The 18,793-nt window shown below is 48.9% G+C and overlaps 1 protein-coding gene across 6 annotated transcripts in view; it reads left to right on the top strand.

The window, feature by feature from the left end:
* Positions 1-18,793, top strand: part of ALS2CL (ALS2 C-terminal like) — a 79,139-nt gene that overhangs the window by 36,484 nt on the left and 23,862 nt on the right. For all 6 annotated transcript variants that reach the window (XM_064162416.1, XM_064162415.1, XM_064162419.1 and 3 more), the window contains 10 exons: positions 3,065-3,173; positions 4,015-4,207; positions 6,098-6,163; positions 7,360-7,525; positions 8,663-8,791; positions 9,503-9,622; positions 12,761-12,837; positions 14,086-14,152; positions 15,219-15,415; positions 18,127-18,192. In XM_064162416.1, the coding sequence (XP_064018486.1) occupies positions 3,065-3,173; positions 4,015-4,207; positions 6,098-6,163; positions 7,360-7,525; positions 8,663-8,791; positions 9,503-9,622; positions 12,761-12,837; positions 14,086-14,152; positions 15,219-15,415; positions 18,127-18,192 (1,190 nt within the window). The remainder of the gene's footprint in view (positions 1-3,064; positions 3,174-4,014; positions 4,208-6,097; positions 6,164-7,359; positions 7,526-8,662; positions 8,792-9,502; positions 9,623-12,760; positions 12,838-14,085; positions 14,153-15,218; positions 15,416-18,126; positions 18,193-18,793) is intronic.

The raw sequence follows: 18,793 nt of genomic DNA, 5'->3' as shown, positions 1-18,793 counted from the left end.
CACTGCCCAGCCTGGATTTGTGCTTGGCATTGCCCCAGCCCAGCTGCAGGATCTTGCAGTTGGTCTTGTTGAACCTCATGAGGTTGGCTTGTGCCCACTTCTCCAGCCTGTTCAGGTCACTCTGAAATAAATTAAGTCCACTGGATTTTTACTCAACTGCCACTTCCAGCCCCAGTGACTACCTGGTCTGATGAAGCACTAGGAATGATGTCACCCATTTAGCCTGATTTTATTCACTGATTAAGCTACTTGGTGCCTACACATTTCTAACGAGCTTGAGTGGGCTCTGTAGGATGTGCAAGAAACAGCTTTGTCTTTGTGTCTACAAGACAGGAGATTAAATGGTGGTAAAAGCATGAATCAACTTTTAGGTCCTTCCTGTCCTCTTGGTGCTCTAGGGTGAGAGCTGGCTGGGGCTACTGTTGTGTTTTGCTTTGTTTCCTGGCTCAGCTGCCTGCATTGGGAGGGACCAGGAGGAGTCTGAATTCCAGCTTTTTGACCTGTTTACATGCTTAGATCTTTCCTCTGGGATGAGTCCTGCTGGTGCTCCTGAAAAAAAAACTGAATACCTTCATGATCATGCAGACCTCGATGGATAAAAACTTGCAAGCTAATGAGATGATGGTTGGGGGGTTTCAGACAAATGAATTTGAAGAGGCAGTGGTTACTAAAGAAAAAATCTTGTTATTCATCTCGGAAGTTGCTTCTGCCTGGGTCTGAAGAAATGCCTAAACTCAGGTCAGCCAAACATTCAAACTGCAAAGCACCCTTTGTTCCATGACCCTTTCTTCAGCCTCAGCTCCAGGATGACCTGGAAAAGGAGTTCCTAAGCAGTGTTTGTTGACTTTAGGAAGGTCAAACTCTTCTTTAGCAAGAAATCCACCCACATGTGGCACTTAAAAAGGAGACGTTCCCACCTAACTTAGTCTCCCCACCCTGGTGACCTTTTAACAGTCTGTGCTGAGATGTTTGGGATCTTTCTTCCCATGAAGTTTAAAGTAGGGTTAAGCTTTTATGTCTGACTTCCTGATGTCTTAACACAAAGGGAATGACTCTCTGACTCTCACCTATTGTTTGCAGCAATCTGGGTAGAGGTTCAGGATGTCTTAGAGGGTGCTACCAGCAGATAGGCTCAGTTTAGCTCTTCCTGGAAACAGTGCAAAGATTTAAGCCTCCATTAATAATTAGATCCAAGCCCACAGCCAAGTGGTGATTGCATAACCTCTACAGAACTGATTCGTCCTCGCCTCCCAGGGCACCATCACTCTTTGCAAGCTGCCAGTTTCATGTGGTTCCTGCACCATATCTGAGCATCGTGTGCCAAGCAGCACCTCTCTCAGACACCAAAACTGGGCCACAGCCCCTTGTGGGCAGAGGCCAATGGGATGAGATTGAACAAGGCCAAGGACAGGGTCCTGCACTTTGGCCACAACAACCCCAAGCAGCAGTACAGGCTGGGGACTGAGTGGCTGAGAGCAGCCAGGCTGGGGGTGCTGGTAGAGAGGAGATGAAAATGAGGCAGCAGTGTGCCCAGGTGGGCAGCAGAGCCAATGGCATCCTGGGCTGGCTCAGAAGCAGTGTGGCCAGCAGGACAAGGAAGGTTCTTCTGCCCCTGGATTCATCACTGCTCAGGACACACCTTGAGTTTTGTCTTCAGTTCTGGGCCCCTCAGTTCAAGAAAGATGTTGAGGTGCTGGAAGGTGTCCGGAGAAGGGCAGCAAGGCTGGTGAGGGGCCTGGAGCACAGCCCTGTGAGGAGAGGCTGAGGGAGCTGAGGTTGTTTAGCCTGCAGAAGAGGAGGCTCAGGGCAGAGCTCATTGCTGTCTACAGCTACCTGAAGGGAGGCTGTAGCCAGGTGGGGTTGGGCTCTGCTACCAGGCAAGCAGCAACAGAACAAGAAGACACAGTTTGAAGTTGTGGCAGGGGAGGTCTAGGCTGGATGTTGTTAGGAAGTTGTTGTCAGAGAGAGTGATTGGCATTGGAATGGGCTGCCCAGGGAGGTGGTGGAGTTGCTTTTGCTGGAGGTGTTGAAGCAAAGCCTGGCTGAGGCACTTAGTGCCATGGTCTGGTTGCTTGGGCAGGGCTGGGTGCTAGGTTGGACTGGCTGAGCTTGGAGGTCTCTTCCAACCTGCTTGATTCTATGATTCTATGACACCAATGCAGCACCCTAAATCTCTGCAGCACAACTCCATATCCTTGTTGCCTTACTTGAGCATGGACCTCAATCAGGCTGAGGATCATCTTCGGTCCTTTGCTGTCCTGCTTCACATATTTAAAAGCAGCTCTGAGTTTAGTGCTTTTATCCTCATTACTAAGAGCAGCTGACTCTGCCCATGGTGTCTTCACCATCTGGCCATCTTCCAGAGCAGTATCTTATGACATGCCATTAGCTGGCTGTGCTCACTTCCTCTGATAGACTTCTTTGGGAAGGAGGAACCTCCTGGAGTTTGCTCACGTGGGTTTGATGCCTTTCTTCAAGCACTGCCCACTTCCACTTTAGGCAAACTTTCCTTCTGGAGGCACCACTTGTGACATACCACCAGCAGTGCACTGGAGGGTTGGATGTTTGGACCTGGCTAGCAAGGCTTTGCAGGTCCATACAATAGCTTTTTAATGCCAAAAGGTGCAGACTGAGGCAGCTGGGCAGAAAACTGGTGAGAGATATGGGAAGAAGCTCTTTGCTTCATCTTTTGCTTCCTTGTGCTTCAGGAATTTTCTTCTGGGAGAACAGATCTGGCACCTAAGCAGCATTGACACATATAGAGAAGTTTAGGGCCCTTCCAGTCATGTGAAAGAGGTATTGTGGCTCACCTGAGAAGATCCTGAGTGTGAGGCATCAGCAAAATGGGCTGTAGCCTTGGTGGTCTTCTGCACCACCAGCTTGAGTTGAGCTATTTGGTTTGTAGTTCATCTCTAACGTTTCCCAATGCTTTTTGGGGACAGCAGTTGCACCCTTGTGTGCTGTCCAGAGCAGGAAAGGCTGGCAGCTTGTGAGGAGCACTGAAGCCTCAGTAGATAGCTACTCTTGCAGGGAAGTTAATGTGTACCTTCTGCGTTGCACCCAGGACATGTGCACGGCTGAAGCAACTGCGTCTCTGCTCCAAGTGGAGGAAACCTTCTCAGCATGCCTGGCACGGATAGATGCTCTCATCCTCAAGCCTCTGCTGCAGGCAGGTAGGTTGGAGAGGTCTGTATTTTTTTTGGTCTATAGTTCTAGCCTTGAGACACCTGTGAAGGGATTTATAACTCAGACTCCACGGTTGAGGGTTTGCTAGAGGCTGGTTTGCTGGAGTAAGTGGTGTCTGGAGATGTTGCATTTAAGATAGTGAGCTCTATAGGATGTCAAGCCTAGGATTGTGGTTCCTCTTGGGTTTGGGCTGTTAATCCAGATTCTAACCTGTACCAGCCTCTACACCCACTCTGAGGCTTGTTTCCAGCACAATGTGTGGAAATCCTTAACGTGTCTCACACCTACATGACCCCTAAGCAGTGCCCATCTCACCTCCCTGCTCTTGGTCCATAGCCATGCCTGTCTTTGAAGGTAAAACCTGTGGGTGCAGGTTCTGAGCTGGCACTAAATGAGAGCAGCTCCACTGAAATAAATTCATCTAAATATTCACAAACCTGTCTGGCCAAAAGTGGAATGACTGGATTAAGCCTGTGGGGTGGTTCCCTCTCATGTCACCTCCTCTTTGGTCTAGCCTCCAAGAAGACTGGGAAGAGCCCTTGGGGCAAGAAGCAGGAATTTTCCTCTGGTGCTTGTGTCTGAGCCAGGGTTGAGCCTCATGCCACACAAAATGGGAAGGGTAAAACCTTTTATCATGGATAAATCATGAAGCAGTCAGAGGGACACAACTCTTAATCATCATCATCATCTCATTCCTACTTGGAAAGGTTTTCCCTGTGCTTTGCATGGGGAAAATGGGCTGAGCATTAGATCTGAGCAATGTTTCCACAGGATTTCATGGAACTCAGGCTTTCTAATTATCTTCCCTCCCCCATCTCTTCCTCAAAGAGCCTAATGACCAGAAGGGAAAGGAGAACTTCAAGCTCTTTCAGCTCCTAAATGATCGATTTCAAGCTCTATGGAACCTCACAGAAGAAAATTACTGGATACTGAAACAAAAATGGAGCACCTCTGAGTCCTTCTGCATCCAGGACATCTACATCATCTGGAAAGGAGACTTGTTTCTAAGCCTTTACATCCAGTATGTACAGAAAACAATGTCATGGTACAAAACTCTCCCTTGTCTCCAGTCTGAATCTCCCTCTTTCAGTTCAAACCATCACCCCTTGCCCTGTCACAACAGGCCCTGCTCAAATGTCATAGAATCATAGAATCAAGCAGGTTGGAAGAGACCTCCAAGCTCAGCCAGTCCAACCTAGCACCCAGCCCTGCCCAATCAACCACACCATGGCACTAAGTGCCTCAGCCAGGCTTGGCTTCAACACCTCCAGGGACGGCAACTCCACCACCTCCCTGGGCAGCCCATTCCAATGCCAATCACTCTCTCTGACAACAACTTCCTCCTAACATCCAGCCTAGACCTCCCCTGACACAACTTCACACTCTGTCCCCTTCTTCTGTTGCTGTGTCTGTTCCCAGCTTTCTTATAGATCCCCTTAGGTACAGAAAAGCCACAAGGAGGTCTCTCTTCTTCAGAGAATTGAATGTGCTTTGCCTTAGAAATGCATAGAAAAGATGAAACTATGTGCTGAGGCTTCAGATAACAGAGGAGAAGCTTATCTTAAGATCTGATTTCCCTTCATTTTGAAATGAAAGCCTGATTCTTCCCCACCTCTGCTGACTCACCTTCTGCAGACCTCATCCTACAATGTCTCATGCTTCCTGGAATGATACAGGAAGAAGCAAAGCTGCTGTTTAAGGATTTGAAATACACAGATAAATGTCTCTGAGAGGTGTAACCTCTGATGAGACCTGTCCCTGCCTATGACAGGTGCTTGAAACTAGATGATCTTTGTGGTCCTTTCCAACCTAAACCATTCTATGATAGAGACTGGACATGGTACAGGACCTAGCAAAACCACCTCTGGAGGAAAGCCTGGCATTTGCTGACAAAACATGGCTCGATCTCCCTCTAGTGTGAGTTAGGATACATTGGTGTGGGACGCCTCGATCAGAATTTATCATCAGTAATATAGACCTGAGATGTTTACTTCAGCCAGGAGAAATTCACTCAGCTGAAGGTGATCTCCTAAGCTCAGCCTTTGCAAATTCACTTCCCAGGACTGCTGAGCAAGTTTGCTTCACGGTTTTGCTAAACAGCAGAGGGATTTAAACTTCCTGTGACAATAGTGGTGGTTAAACCATGGAGCTGGCAAAGGGGACAAAAAGGGGAATGAGCCAAGGTGAGGAGCAGAGTAGCTATGTCTGTTTTGCCTACTTTGTGCAATTGCAGAAGCAGGAAGTTGTTTTGGTTGGAAAAGGCTGCTAAGGTCACCATGTTCAAGAGTCAGCCTGAGACTACCATGGCCACTAAACCACCTCCCAGAGTGTCATGTCAACACACATGTTGAACACCTCTAGGGATGGTGAGTCCACCTCCTCCCTGGGCAGCCTGTTCCAATGTCTGACCACTCTTTCAGGAAAGAATTTTTTCCTAATACCCAGCCTAAACTTTCCCTGATGCTGCTTGAGGCCATCTCCTCTCATTCTATCACTTGATACCAGGGAGAGGGGACCAACCTCCACCTGTCCCCAACCTTCTTTCAGTGAGTTGTAGAGAGCGGTGAGGGCTCCCCTAGCATCATTTTCTCCAGACTAAACAATTCCTATTCCCTCAGCCACTCCTCATGAGACTTATTCTCCAGACCCTTCACCAGCTTTGCTCCCTGGAGGTGTTGAAGAAAAGCCTGGATGAGGCACTTAGTGCCAGGGTCTAGATGACTGGATAGGGCTGGGTGCTAGGTTGGACTGGATGAGCTTGGAGATCTCTTCCAATCTGGCTGATTCTATGACTCTATGACCTGACATGGCATTTTCAAGGGGCTTCTTCCCTCTGCCACTTGAACCCTGTAGGTAGTGTGCACATCTAACTCAGCTCATGGTTATGTCTTTGTTTTCTTCTTGCCAACAGGTACTTTGTCACTTTTGCAAACTACGTTGTGGTCCAAGGCTTTGAACATGCCACAAAGAGCAAAAGGTGAGTGGGCTGAGAAGTGGTCATAGAAGAAGCTGGTAGGAACATAGAAATGTTGTATGGGTCAAGACACTAAACCAGAGTGAGCAGCATCAAGCATTGCATCTTACAGTCATCATTATTTCATGGTCCAGCTTCCTCTCCTCTGAACTGGTCACACTGGCTGCCCCTGACATCTTCTGAAGCCACAGTAGCAGCTGTTGTATGATTTTCTCTGCATCTCTCTCTCCATCTCTTTCTAGTCATGCACAACTCCTTTTGTAGAGGAGGTAAATTTGGGGGTTCAGGTAAAGGTTGAGATCTGAGAAAGGATAATGTGGGAATCTGGCAGGAAATCTCCACTGTTTGCCCCAGATAATGTCAGTCTCATGGAAATAGCAAACAAAAGCAGGAGCACTAGAGCTGATCGGATTCATGGAACCCCAGCACGATGAGTTTGGAAGGGCCCTCTGGAGATCATCCAGTCCAAACCCCCTGCTAAAGCAGGGGCACCCACAGCAGCTTGCCCAGCATCATGATGGCCTGGGGGGGGGGGGGGGGTTGGAACCTCTCCAAAGAAGGAGAATCTACAGCCTCTGTGGGCAGCCTGGGACAGGGCTCCAGCACCCTCCCAACAAAGAAGTTTCTTCTCCTGTTCAGGTGGAACCTCCTGGGATCCAGTTTGTGCCCTCTGCCCCTTGTCCTTTCACTGGCCATCTCTGACAAGAGTCTGGCCTCATCTTCTTGCCCTCCATGGTCCTTTCAGCTGTTGCTGAGCATTGATCAGGTCCCCTCTCAGACTACTCTTCTCCAGGCTCAACAGCCCCAGGGCTGTCAGCCTTTCCTCCTCACAGAGATACTCCAGGCATCTTCCCAGCTTCCACTGGAGTCTCTCCAGTAGTTCATAGCCCATTTCTCTGAGTCACCTTCTCAGTGTGCAAACCACTAGGACTGTCAGGCTGCAGCCTGAGTATTTGTGAGTGTGAGTCCTATTTGTGAAGAATTCTGGGCCAGAGGCAGGATGGATAAAAACTTTGGTTTGCCTCAGCACCTTATTTCTGTGCATTTGCTCTGCAGATGTATTTGGCCCACATTATCTCCTGCTCTTTCAAGTCCTTCTATGCCCTCTCTGGGAAAAAGCACATAAAGTTTGGGAGGCAGAGGAGTGGGAATTTCCAGAAGTAATCACTGAATCTTTGTGTCAATGCTCCACCTTGCAGTGAAGTCTGGAAGCACCACAAGACAGTGCTGAAGCAATTCCTCACAGACTTCACCTCTGAGAGCTCCATGTCACTGGCCTTGTACACTGTTCTCCACAAACCCATCCGAGAGCACATCGAGCAATACACACAGCTCCTTACCAAACTGAAGGTGGCTCTCCAAGAGGTAGGAAGCTTTATCTGATGTTGCTTCACTGGCTTACACTAACACCTTACATAGTGCTTGTGGGACTTTGTGGTGGTAGCAATGAATTCAAAGCAGGCTGGAAGGAGAATGGTTGCCAGCGTACAGCTGGGGCAGAGTGGCTGGAGAGCAGCCAGGCAGAAAGAGAACTGGGGGTGATGGCAGATTGTAGGCTGAAGATGAGGCAGCAGTGTGCCCAGGTGGGCAGCAGAGCCAATGGCATCCTGGGCTGGCTCAGGAGCACTGTGGGCAGCAGGACAAGGGAGGTTCTTCTGCCTCTGGACTCAGCACTGCTCAGACCACACCTTGAGTGCTGTGTCCAGTTCTGGGCTCCTCAAGTCAAGAGAGATGTTGAGGTGCTTGAAGGTGTCCAGAGAAGGCTGGTGAGGGGCCTGGAGCACAGCCCTGTGAGGAGAGGCTGAGGGAGCTGGGGGTGTGCAGCCTGCAGAAGAGGAGGCTCAGGGCAGAGCTCATTGTTGTCTACAACTCCCTGAAGGGAGGCTGTAGCCAGGTGGGGTTGGGCTCTTCTGCCAGGCAAGCAGCAATAGAAGGAGGGGACACAGTCTCAAGTTGTGCCAGGGGAGGTCGAGGCTGGATGTTAGGAGGAAGTTGTTGTCAGAGAGAGTGATTGGCATTGGAATGGGTTGCTCAGGGAGGTGGTGGAGTCTTCTTGCCTGGAGGTGTTGAAGCCAAACCTGGCTGAGGCACTTAGTGCCATGGTCTGGTTGATTGTCCAGGGCTGGGTGCTAGGTTGGACTGGATGATCTTGGAGGTCTCTTCCAACCTGCTTGATTCTATGATTCTATGGTGCTAGTAAACAGTACTGGTGGGGTGCAGCCCACCTGAAGGTCTCAAAGCAAGGAACAGTGTGGTATGAGCTACTCATAATACAGAAAATCTCCAAAGGGTCAAGTATCCAGCTGAAGCTTGCATGCTTCTGCTGGTGACAGAGTGAATGCTGGAGTTTGGAGACTTCCTGCATAGGGGCTTGGAGAATTAGCTCTCATGAACCCTTTGGATTCAGGGTTGCTGAGGTCTGTTCACAGCTGTAGCCCAGAGAGTAGGTGTACTACACAGCCATGCCCGAAGCATTGCTCAAGCCTTGCCTTTTTTGATCAGGGCTCTGAGAAGGATGTGGTTATCAGTGCCATCAAGGAGTACATGAAGCTGGAGTCTTTCATCAACCAAGTCCTGGATGAAGCTTGTTTTACCAAGTCCTTATGGAAAAACCTGAGCTACAAATTCACGGTGAGTCACAGACAGAGAAAGTGGCTTGGTGAGGGGGAGTTCTTTTGGATGCCTTACACTTCTGGGGGTGTGCAGCCTGCAGAAGAGGAGGCTCAGGGCAGAGCTCATTGCTCTCTACAACTCCCTGAAGGGAGGCTGTAGCCAGGTGGGGTTGGTCTCTTCTGCCAGGCAAGCAGCAACACAATGAGAGAACAGAGCATCAAGCTGTGCCAGGGCAGGCTCAGGCTGGATGTTAGGAGGAAGTTGTTGTCAGAGAGAGTGATTGGCATTGGAATGGACTGCCCAGGGAGGTGGTGGAGTCACCATCCCTGGAGGTGTTTAAAAGGAGACTGTACAAGATGCTCAGTGCCAAGGTTTAGTAAATTAGAAGGTGTTAGGTGGTAGGTTGGACTTGATGATCTCAAAGGTCTTTTTCCAACCGGTTTAGTTCTGTGATTCTTACACAGGGAGGAGACTTAGTAGGGATCAAGCATTTGAGGCTAGGTTTGGAAGCCAACAGAGCAGGACAATGTGGAAGCCTGGAAGAAACCAGGTCACTGGGCACTTTAGAAGCTGAGCTCTGTGTCCAGTTCTGCTGGACTGTCAGCTTGTGCTGTGGGTCAGATGGTCTCTGCAGGAACTGTTGGCTTGAGTGGCATGTCCTTTCCCATATCCTGGTGGTTCTTGGTGGTTTTGGTCCTCCATCTTGACCTCTGGGGTTCTTTTCTGCAGGACATCCTCTGTGTACCTGAAAGGAGGCTGCTGGAAGATAGCAAAAATCTTCCCATCTCTGCCAGCACCAATCGATCAGACCGGATCTTGCTCTTTGATGATGTTCTTGTGATCATCCAGGTGAGCCTGCTGCCCTTCAGAGGGATTGAAAGGACACTCAGCTTTGGGTTCCTTGGATATTGAACATGCAGCAGAGCTTGGCTGCTGGTCAGACCAATGGGAGCCTGATGAGTCAAAGACATTCTGCTGTAAGCACTCATGCATAGGACTAAGGAGGAGCTTTCATGTTTGACTCTGCTAGCTGATGGCATGGGAGCAGAAGTTTCAGGTGCTCTTAGGGCTGTTTCAGGAATTTGGACCTGGGTGTGGGACAGACAGGGAGAGTCTGCATCCCTGGGTAGCTAGATGAATAGTATGTGATCAAAGCTGCTCTGCAGTATGTTAGCCAAGCCCAGCTTGGCTTGCTCTGAATGACAGCTCCTGTAGCCTAGCAGGGCTCTCTTCATGTGCACCTTTCTTGCTCTTTAGTCATGTGCCAGCCCCTCAGGTGTCCACACACATGACTGCCTTGTGAGATGATGTATCTGATGGGACTCTTCCAAACACGATGCTGAGAAGTCCTATTCAGCTTGCAGGGTCTGAGCCTGAGGACATAGGGTGGTGATTATCTCATCCAGCTTTACATTGTAGATGTCTCAGCACTGCTGTGAGCAAGTGCCCCCAGGCTCCCTTTATAGTCAGGGGAGAGAAGGATGAGCCATCTGGGTGTGGTCTACCTGGCCTAGTTCAGATGCCAAAAATTAGGGTGAGATAAATCATGTCCTCAACTAGGTTGAGAGCACAAAGTAGCTCACATGGAGATATCTACATTGCAGATTATCTCTGTTCAGTCAGTGGTTCCCACTCACTAAGTCTCTTCTGCTGCTATAACTGATATTGAGGCTTGGGAAGATATAATTGGACAGGATTGGATCAGGGAAAGCTGCCCAGATGGAAAGGACCTGAGGGTATTGGTCTGCAGTCAGCTGAAGATGAACCAGCACATGCTCAGGTAGCCAAGAGGGCCACGAGCATCCTGGCTTAGATCAGCAATAGTGTGGCTGGCAGGACCAGGTCAGGGATTGTCCCTCTGGACTGGGCACTGATGAGGCCATGCTTCAAATCCTGGGTTCAGTTTTGGGTCTCTTACTCCGAGGAGGACATTGAGGATGTGGAGCAGGTCCAGAGAAGGACGGCAAAGCTGGTGAAGGGCCTAGACACACATCTTGTGAGAAGCAGCTGAGGGACCTGAGGTTGTTGAGGCTGAGGGGAGACCTTCTGGCTGTCTACAGCTCCCTGAAAGGAGGTTGGAGCCAGGTGGAGATTGGTCTCTTTTCTCAGGGAAAAAGTGACAGAACAGCAAGGTTTAGAACAGGAGGTTGAGGTTGACCATGAGGAACTATTTCTTCCCCCAGAAGACTGAGAAGCCCTGGCTAAGGCCACACAGGGCAATGGTGGAGTTCCATCCCTGGAGAGGTTTCAAATCCATGGAGATCTGGTGCTGAGGGACATGGCTTAATGGTGACCTGGCAGTGCTGGGCTAACAGTTGGACTTGATGAATTAGAGGTTTCTTCCATCCAAAACGATTGTCTGATCAGCCTGAGCTGCCAGCAGAGGTTTGATAATGAGGACTCTGGTGCTGAGTATCTGAAACTCCTTCCCTTCCCTCTTCCACTAAATCCAGTGGTTACATCAGTTGTCAACTTGTGGTGAACTCCATGGTGTTTGTACCTAATATTGGCCAACTAGATCCATGCAGACAGAAGCTCTGCAGCACGGGAATCTGGGTTTTGGATGTGGAAGAAAGATGTGATATTAAATTTAGACTTTGCCTGCTATTTCATCCATTTTAGTTTCTTCTGCTTTGGTCTCTTCTTGATTGCAATGGTGACTCCTTGAGTGGTGTACTTGTGAGCATCTGTGGGCTGTGCCACCTGGATTCCAAATCTTAGGCAGATCATAAGAAAAGCTTGGACATCACAGTATCATCAAGGTTGGAAGAGACCTCACAGATCATCAAGTCCAACCCTTTACCACAGAGCTCAAGGCCAGACCATGGCACCAAGTGCCACGTCCAATCCTGCCTTGAACAGCTCCAGGGACGGCGACTCCACCACCTCCCCGGGCAGCCCATTCCAGTGTCCAATGACTCTCTCAGGGAAGAACTTTCTCCTCATCTCCAGCCTAAATTTCCCCTGGCACAGCCTGAGGCTGTGTCCTCTTGTTCTGGTGCTGGCCACCTGAGAGAAGAGAGCAACCTCCTCCTGGCCACAACCTCCCCTCAGGTAGTTGTAGACAGCAATAAGGTCACCCCTGAGCCTCCTCTTCTCCAGGCTAACCAATCCCAGCTCCCTCAGCCTCTCCTCGTAGGGCTGTGCTCAAGGCCTCTCCCCAGCCTCGTCGCCCTTCTCTGGACACGCTCAAGCATCTCAATGTCCCTCCTAAACTGGGGGGCCCAGAACTGAACACAGCACTCAAGGTGAGGTCTAACCAGTGCAGAGTACAGGGGCAGAATGACCTCCCTGCTCCTGCTGGCCACACCATTGCTGATGCAGGCCAGGATGCCACTGGCTCTCTTGGCCACCTGGGCACACTGCTGGCTCATGTTCAGGCAGGTATCAATCAGCACCCCCAGATCCCTCTCTGTTTGGCTGCTCTCAGCCACTCTGACCCCAGCCTGTATCTCTGCATGGGGTTGTTGTGGCCAAAGTGCAGCACCCTGCACTTGGAGCTACTGAAGGCCATCCCCTTGGACTCTGCCCATCTGTCCAGGCGGTCAAGGTCCCGCTGCAGAGCCCTTCTGCCCTCCAACCCAGCCACATCTGCCCCCAGCTTGGTGTCATCTGCAAACTTGCTGATGACTGACTCGATGCCCTCATCCAGATCATCTATGACATGATGACATGCTGTGTGCCAGGGACATACTGGGTGTTGGGAATGCTGTCATGGGATAGGGAAGAAAGCCTTGTGGAGGTAAATTCTGCCTGAGAAGGTCTGTTGCTGTTAGTTGTAGCCATGGAGTTATGGAACACCATGGAAGTGATTAAGATTTGTCTTCCTTCTACATTTCTTCTATCTCTGAGGTCTGTCATCAGTGTGAGGCTGATATGTGGACCATGAATGAAAGAATTCAGTGCTACCAGTCTTGTTCAATGGCTTAGCAGAACAGGGACAAGTGTTACATTAGTAACAGGAATATCTTCTCACTTTTGTTCCAGGGAAACAGCTTCCAGAGTTTTGATCTGAAGCTTGTATGGATAGATGAAAACTACAAGGAGAAATCAGCTCCAGGACTGTAAGTGAAAAATTGCTGCTTGGAGGTAAAAATGAGAAGGGTTCAACTGGGTTATGAAACTGAAAAGAAAAAAAGGTGGTTCCATTTTTTTTTGGTCCCATCTCCTTTCCACCCAATGGGCTTGGTTCTGGCTAATTGGAACACCTCTGAGATGGGCTCATAGCAGCTTGGACTTGTGCTGTTTGAATCTGACATACTGAAACCCATCAATAATCAGAGAATCATAGAATGAATCATAGAATGGTTTAGGTTGGAAGTGACCTCAAAGCTCATCCACTTCAAAACCCCTGACATAGGCAGGGACACTTCCCACTAGAACAGGTCATTCAAGGTCTCATCCAATCTGGCCTTGAACACCTTCAGGGAGGTTGTGGAGCACAGAATCTCCATAGGCAGAGACACCTCCCACTAGAACAGGTTGCTCAAGGCCTCATCCAACCTGGCCTTGAAGACCTCCAGGGAGGTTGTGGAGCACAGAATCACCCAAAGTGATCAAAGATCAAAGATCACATTGGGTGATTCTGTGCTCCACAACCTCTCTGGGCAACCTGTGCCAGTGTCTCACCACCCTCACTGCAAAGAACTTCTTTCTAACATCTAGTTTGAATCTCCCCTCTGCCAGTTTAAACCCATTCCCCCTTGTCCTGTCATTACAAGACCTTATCAATAGTCCATCCCCAGCCTTCCTGTAGCCCCCTTCAGATACTGAAAGGTTACTCTAAGATGTCTTCAAAGCCTTCTCTTCTCCAAATCAAATGCTTTTGACTCCAGACTTAGAGAATAAAGATGATACTGAAGGTATCAGATACTGAAAGGTTACTCTAAGATGTCTTCAAAGCCTTCTCTTCTCCAAATCAATTGCTTTTGACTCCAGACTTAGAGAATAAAGATGATACTGAAGGTATCAGATAGTGAAAGGTTACTCTAAGATCTCCTCAAAGCCTTCTCTTCTTCAAATCAAATGCTTTTGACTCCAGACTTAGAGAATAAAGATGATACTGAAGGTATCAGATACTGAAAGGTTACTCTAAGATGTCTTCAAAGCCTTCTCTTCTCCAAATCAAATGCTTTTGACTCCAGACTTAGAGAATAAAGATGAATTGACTAGTTGAGTGCCTCCTGAGAAGGAAAAAAAAATCTAACTCCAAAAGAACCCTTAGCTTCTGAAGAGGAATGAGAAGTGTAGAAGTGCTGGTTGCCTGAGAAACTAAGTACTTCATAGTCACTGCAATGTCTTCTGCTTCACAGGTATGGACTCCGCATCATAACCCCTGAAGAAACATTCTTCCTCACTGCCAAAGACCCACAGATGAAGGTTAGCAGTGGGCAAGGTGTTTCTGTGCCACCTGGAAACAGAAGAATGGCATAGAGGAGAGGGCAGCTCTCTAGTGGAGGCAAAACACTGACTACTGAGTGAAAGAGTAAATCCTGCTGAGCATCAGGATCATGGAATGGGTTGGGTTGGAAGAGATCTGCAAGATCTTCTAGTTCCAACCCCTGTGCCATGATCAGAGACACCTTCCACTAGACCAGTTTGCTCCAGGCTCCATCCAACCAGGCCTTGAACACTTCCAGGGAGGGGACACCTCCTGAGAAACCTGTTCCAGTGTCTCACTGACTTTAGCTTCCTGATCAGAAGATGTATTAGTAGGTTCCACACCTGAGGCCTTTCCACTCCTAATTTTGCCTGGTTTAGAAGTTATTTAAAGCAGAACAATTAGCAGTGTGTGGTTTGTTGGTGTTTTTTTCCCTCTCTGTGGAGCCAGCACTGTATAATTTGGCCAGATATGGCTTAAACAGTTGATGGTAGATGACAAATATCCAGGTGCTGTAAGCCATCTGCCCCGAGCAGAGTTTGGGACAGTACATCAATGTGGTCCTGTCACAAGGCCAATTATAGAATCACAGAGTGGTTGTGGTTGGAAGAGACTTTTCAGATCATCAAGTCCAACTGTTAACTCAGCACTGCCAGGTGACCACTAAACCATGTCCCTCAGCACCACATTTCCACAGCTTTTCAATCTCTCCAGGGATGAGGACTCCACCACTGCCCTGGGCAGACTGGGACAGGTCTTGACAGCCCTTTTAGGGGGGAAATTGTTCCTCATGTCCATCCTAAACTTCCCTTGGCAATTAGTGGTGGTGAAAGTCAGGCTTAAGTGAGACTGACCTATTGTGCATTGCTGCAGCATCCAACCTGCAGAACTCAAACCAGCACCTCCTGTTGAGGCTGCAGATGGGCAGCCCAGCCTGCTGAATGGCACAGAAGTGATGGGAACCCAACAGCTTCTTGCTGCTGCTCCTGAAGTATCTCTTGTTGGGGAGCTATTATGCTTTCCTCACTTGTCGGAGTGATGAACTCATCATCCCTGTTCCCCCAGGCTGTTTGGCAGTGGAAGCTGAACCAGGCTGTCCGCCAGGCACTAAATGGGAAGAGAGATTTCCCCTTGTGGGGCAAGACTGGTGAAGGCACCGAGCCCCCATCCCGCCGCTTCTTCACCTATGTCTTCAGGCTGGAGGGCAAGTTCAAGAGTGCAACCTACGAGGGCGAGTGGCACTGGGGAAAGCCACATGGCAAGTAAGGAGACTCTTTTTTTTGTCCCTTTCACAGAATCACAGAATTAACCAGGTTGGAAAAGACCTCTGAGATCATTGAGTCCAACCTATCACTTAATCCTTCTAATTAACTAAGACATGGCACTAAGTGCCTCATCCAGCCTCCTCTTAAACACCTCCAGGGATGGTGACTCCATCACCTCCCCAGGCAGTCCATTCCAATGCCAATCACTCTTTCTGCCAAGAACTTCTTCCTGTCATCCAGCCTAAACCTGCTCTGGTGCAGTTTGAGACTATGTCCTCTTGTTCTGTCACTTCCTCCTAACATCCAGCCTAGACCTCCCCTGCCACAACTTCACACTCTGTCCCTTTCTTCTGTTGCTGGCTGCCTGGAGGAAGAGACCAACCCCACCTGGCTACAGCCTCCCTTCAGGTAGTTGTAGACAGCAATGAGGTCTGCCCTGAGCGTCCTCTTCTGCAGGCTGAACAAACCCCAGCTCTCTCAGCTGCTCCTTGCATCAAGGGGCATGTCCTGAGCAAGGACATGCAAAGATGTCTGTGTAGCACTACCTGAATCTAGTGGATGGGGAGATCTGGAGGTAGAGATGTCCCAGAGTGTCTCTGGACATGAGGTGATCCATTCCATGCTGAGGTCCTAGATCACAGGCTCCGGGCTGGTGATCTTCCAATGTCTGCCAGCTTCTCAGATTCACATCTCACTTCCAGAGGGCAATTTGGAATTGAGGATGGATTGAGGGGCAGCTGGCACACATTTGGCTCAAAGCTTGAGTCCTGACACATGACCTACTGCAGATATCTTCTGGTGTTACTGATTTATGCAGTAAATTGCAGAGGTTGCCCCAGTAATGTGGTAATGATCACATTGCACTGGACTATGCCTCTAATTAGGGACTTAGACTTGAGCTGATGTTTATTTTCAACATCTCAGCCTGGGGCATAAAAATCTTATCACAGTTTGGTCCTGTGCTATCAAAATCCATTTTATCACCCAAATTATTATCTAGACAATTGAAAACCATATAGAGTCATAGAACTGTTTTGGTTGGAGAAGACCTGTCTGATCATTGAGTCCAACCTTCAACCCAACACCATCATGGCCATTAAACCGTGTCCCAGAGTGCCATAACCACACATTTCTTGAGTTCCTTCAGGGAAGGTAACTCCACTACTTCCCTGAGCTGCCTGTTCCAATGCCTGACCTCTCTTGCAGCAAAGAAAGTCTTCCTAATACTCAACCTAAACCTCCCCTGATGCAACTTGTTTAGGTTGGAGGAGACTTGCCAGATTGAGTCTAACCGTTACTCCAGCACTGCCAGGTTAAATGGTGTCCCTCAGCACCACATCTACATGGATTTGAAACACCTTCAGGAGTGGGGACTCCATCACTGCCCTGGACAGCCTGTTCCAGGGCTCAACAACTCTTTTGGGGAAGTTTTTTTTTCCCCCATTATCTGGCCATATTTTCCCAAAAGGGAAGGAGATGCCTTCACTGAGAAGGAACTCCAACCCTCCCCATGGCTCACCCTTCTTTTGCTAGCATTCACCCTAGCAAAGCAAAAGGAGATGGAATTTAAATCCACTCCAAATCAATTTGCTCCTTTACCTATAGATGAAAGAACAAGAACCTGTCTCATGTGGGTGTTGAAAACAACCTCAGTGAAAGTCAAACAGATGTGTCATGGTTTTGGTACTGCACCATCTTCTGTTGTCCCTGGATGTGTGTAGGGAGCTCCCTAAGTCTGAGATGGTGCAAGAATTGAAACAGTGAGTGGGTGTGGGTGGAGTGGGAGACTGGGAGGGAGGGAAATGTGACAGGGCATGGCTCTGCTGTAATTTGCCCATCGTGTTGACTGTTTCAGTCTCGTTGTTGCATTCTTACCTCGTGTAATCATTTCTGCAACCCCCCACGCACAGCAGATGGAGAGATACCATCGCTCCAGGCCAGTGCTTGTCTCTTTTGTTTTCATAGTGCTCAGCACAATGAAGTGCTGGACCACGGTGTCATTATGCTGTCTGCAGGGATGTGCCCTGCTGGAACTTCAGCTTAATCACATGTTGCATTGCAGTTACAAGAGGATCATGTGAAAGGGCCCTAAATGGATGACCCAGCAACTCTACATAATGCTTTTGAGATTAGAGAAACTGGAAGAGGATTCTTCCCCTTCATTACGGGGCATGAAAACATGATGGTAGTAAATCACAGAGCTGTTTCACTTGGATGAAACCCTTTAAGATCATTGAACCCAACCATTGACCTAACATCAGCATGGCCATTAAACTGTGTCCCAAAGTACACATGTTTTTTGGAACACCTCCAGGGACAGTGACCTTCCTGGGCAGCCTGTTCTAGTGCCTGACCACTCCTTCAGTACAGAAATTGTTCCTAACATCAAAGCTAAACTTCCAGTGGTGCAATTTGTGGTCATTTCCTTTCATGCTATCACTCCTCAGGATAAGAGGCAAACACCCACCTGACTCCATCCTCCTTTCAGGTAGTTGTGAAGAGCAATAAAGTGCCCTCAGCCTCCTCTTCTCCAGTGCAAACTCAGTTTGCTCCTTGCAGCGCAAACCAAGAGCTGCTGGGAGAATTTGTCTGTCTCCTGGGGAAATGTTTTGGTGTCAACCATTTCTAGGCTGTGCCTTGCTACCTTCTGTTGTAGCTGTGAATGCTGCTGGTCATCTCCCTCACATAATCCTTGCCTCAAATTGCAGGGGGACACTGAAGTGGCGTGATGGACGCAACCACGTTGGAGACTTCAAAGATGGCTTGGAGCACGGGTAAGCCTCAAAAAGCAGGGTGATTCTTGGCTTGTTTTGAAAGCAAGAACCAGTTCTTCTCAGAAGAGCAGGGACACTGACATCTTGTAGGGGGACTCTGCTGTTACTGCCCAATTCATCTGACACAGAAGCACAGAAACATCCAGGTTGGCAAAGCCCCTCAGGATCACCAAGTCCAACCTAGAACCCTACTCTACAAGATTCACCTTAAACCATAGCCCTAAGCACCACATCCAAACCACCCTTAAACACATCCAGGGTGGGGGACTCCACCAATTCCCTGGGCAGCTCATTCCAGCTCCTGACCACTCTCTCCCTGAAAAAACTTTTTCCTAATGTCCAGTCTAAACCTACTTAGTCTCAGTTTGAGGCCATTCCCCTTTGTTCTGTCTCCAGTTCCCTGTGAGTAGAGCCCAGCAGCAGCCTCTCCACAATGTCCTTTCAGGTAGTTGTACACTCAGCTTAAGGCTATGTTGTAACCTAGAGTGGATTGGCACTGTCTGCAACAGAAGTGTGCAACAGATGACCAGTTCAGATCACAGTATCACCAAGGTTGGAAGAGACCTCATAGATCATCAAGTCCAACCCTCTCCATAACTAC

The sequence above is a fragment of the Pogoniulus pusillus genome, chromosome 23, assembly GCF_015220805.1.
Source record: "Pogoniulus pusillus isolate bPogPus1 chromosome 23, bPogPus1.pri, whole genome shotgun sequence".
In the NCBI taxonomy this organism is placed as follows: domain Eukaryota; kingdom Metazoa; phylum Chordata; class Aves; order Piciformes; family Lybiidae; genus Pogoniulus; species Pogoniulus pusillus.
This window is presented reverse-complemented; position numbering and strand designations above follow the sequence as displayed.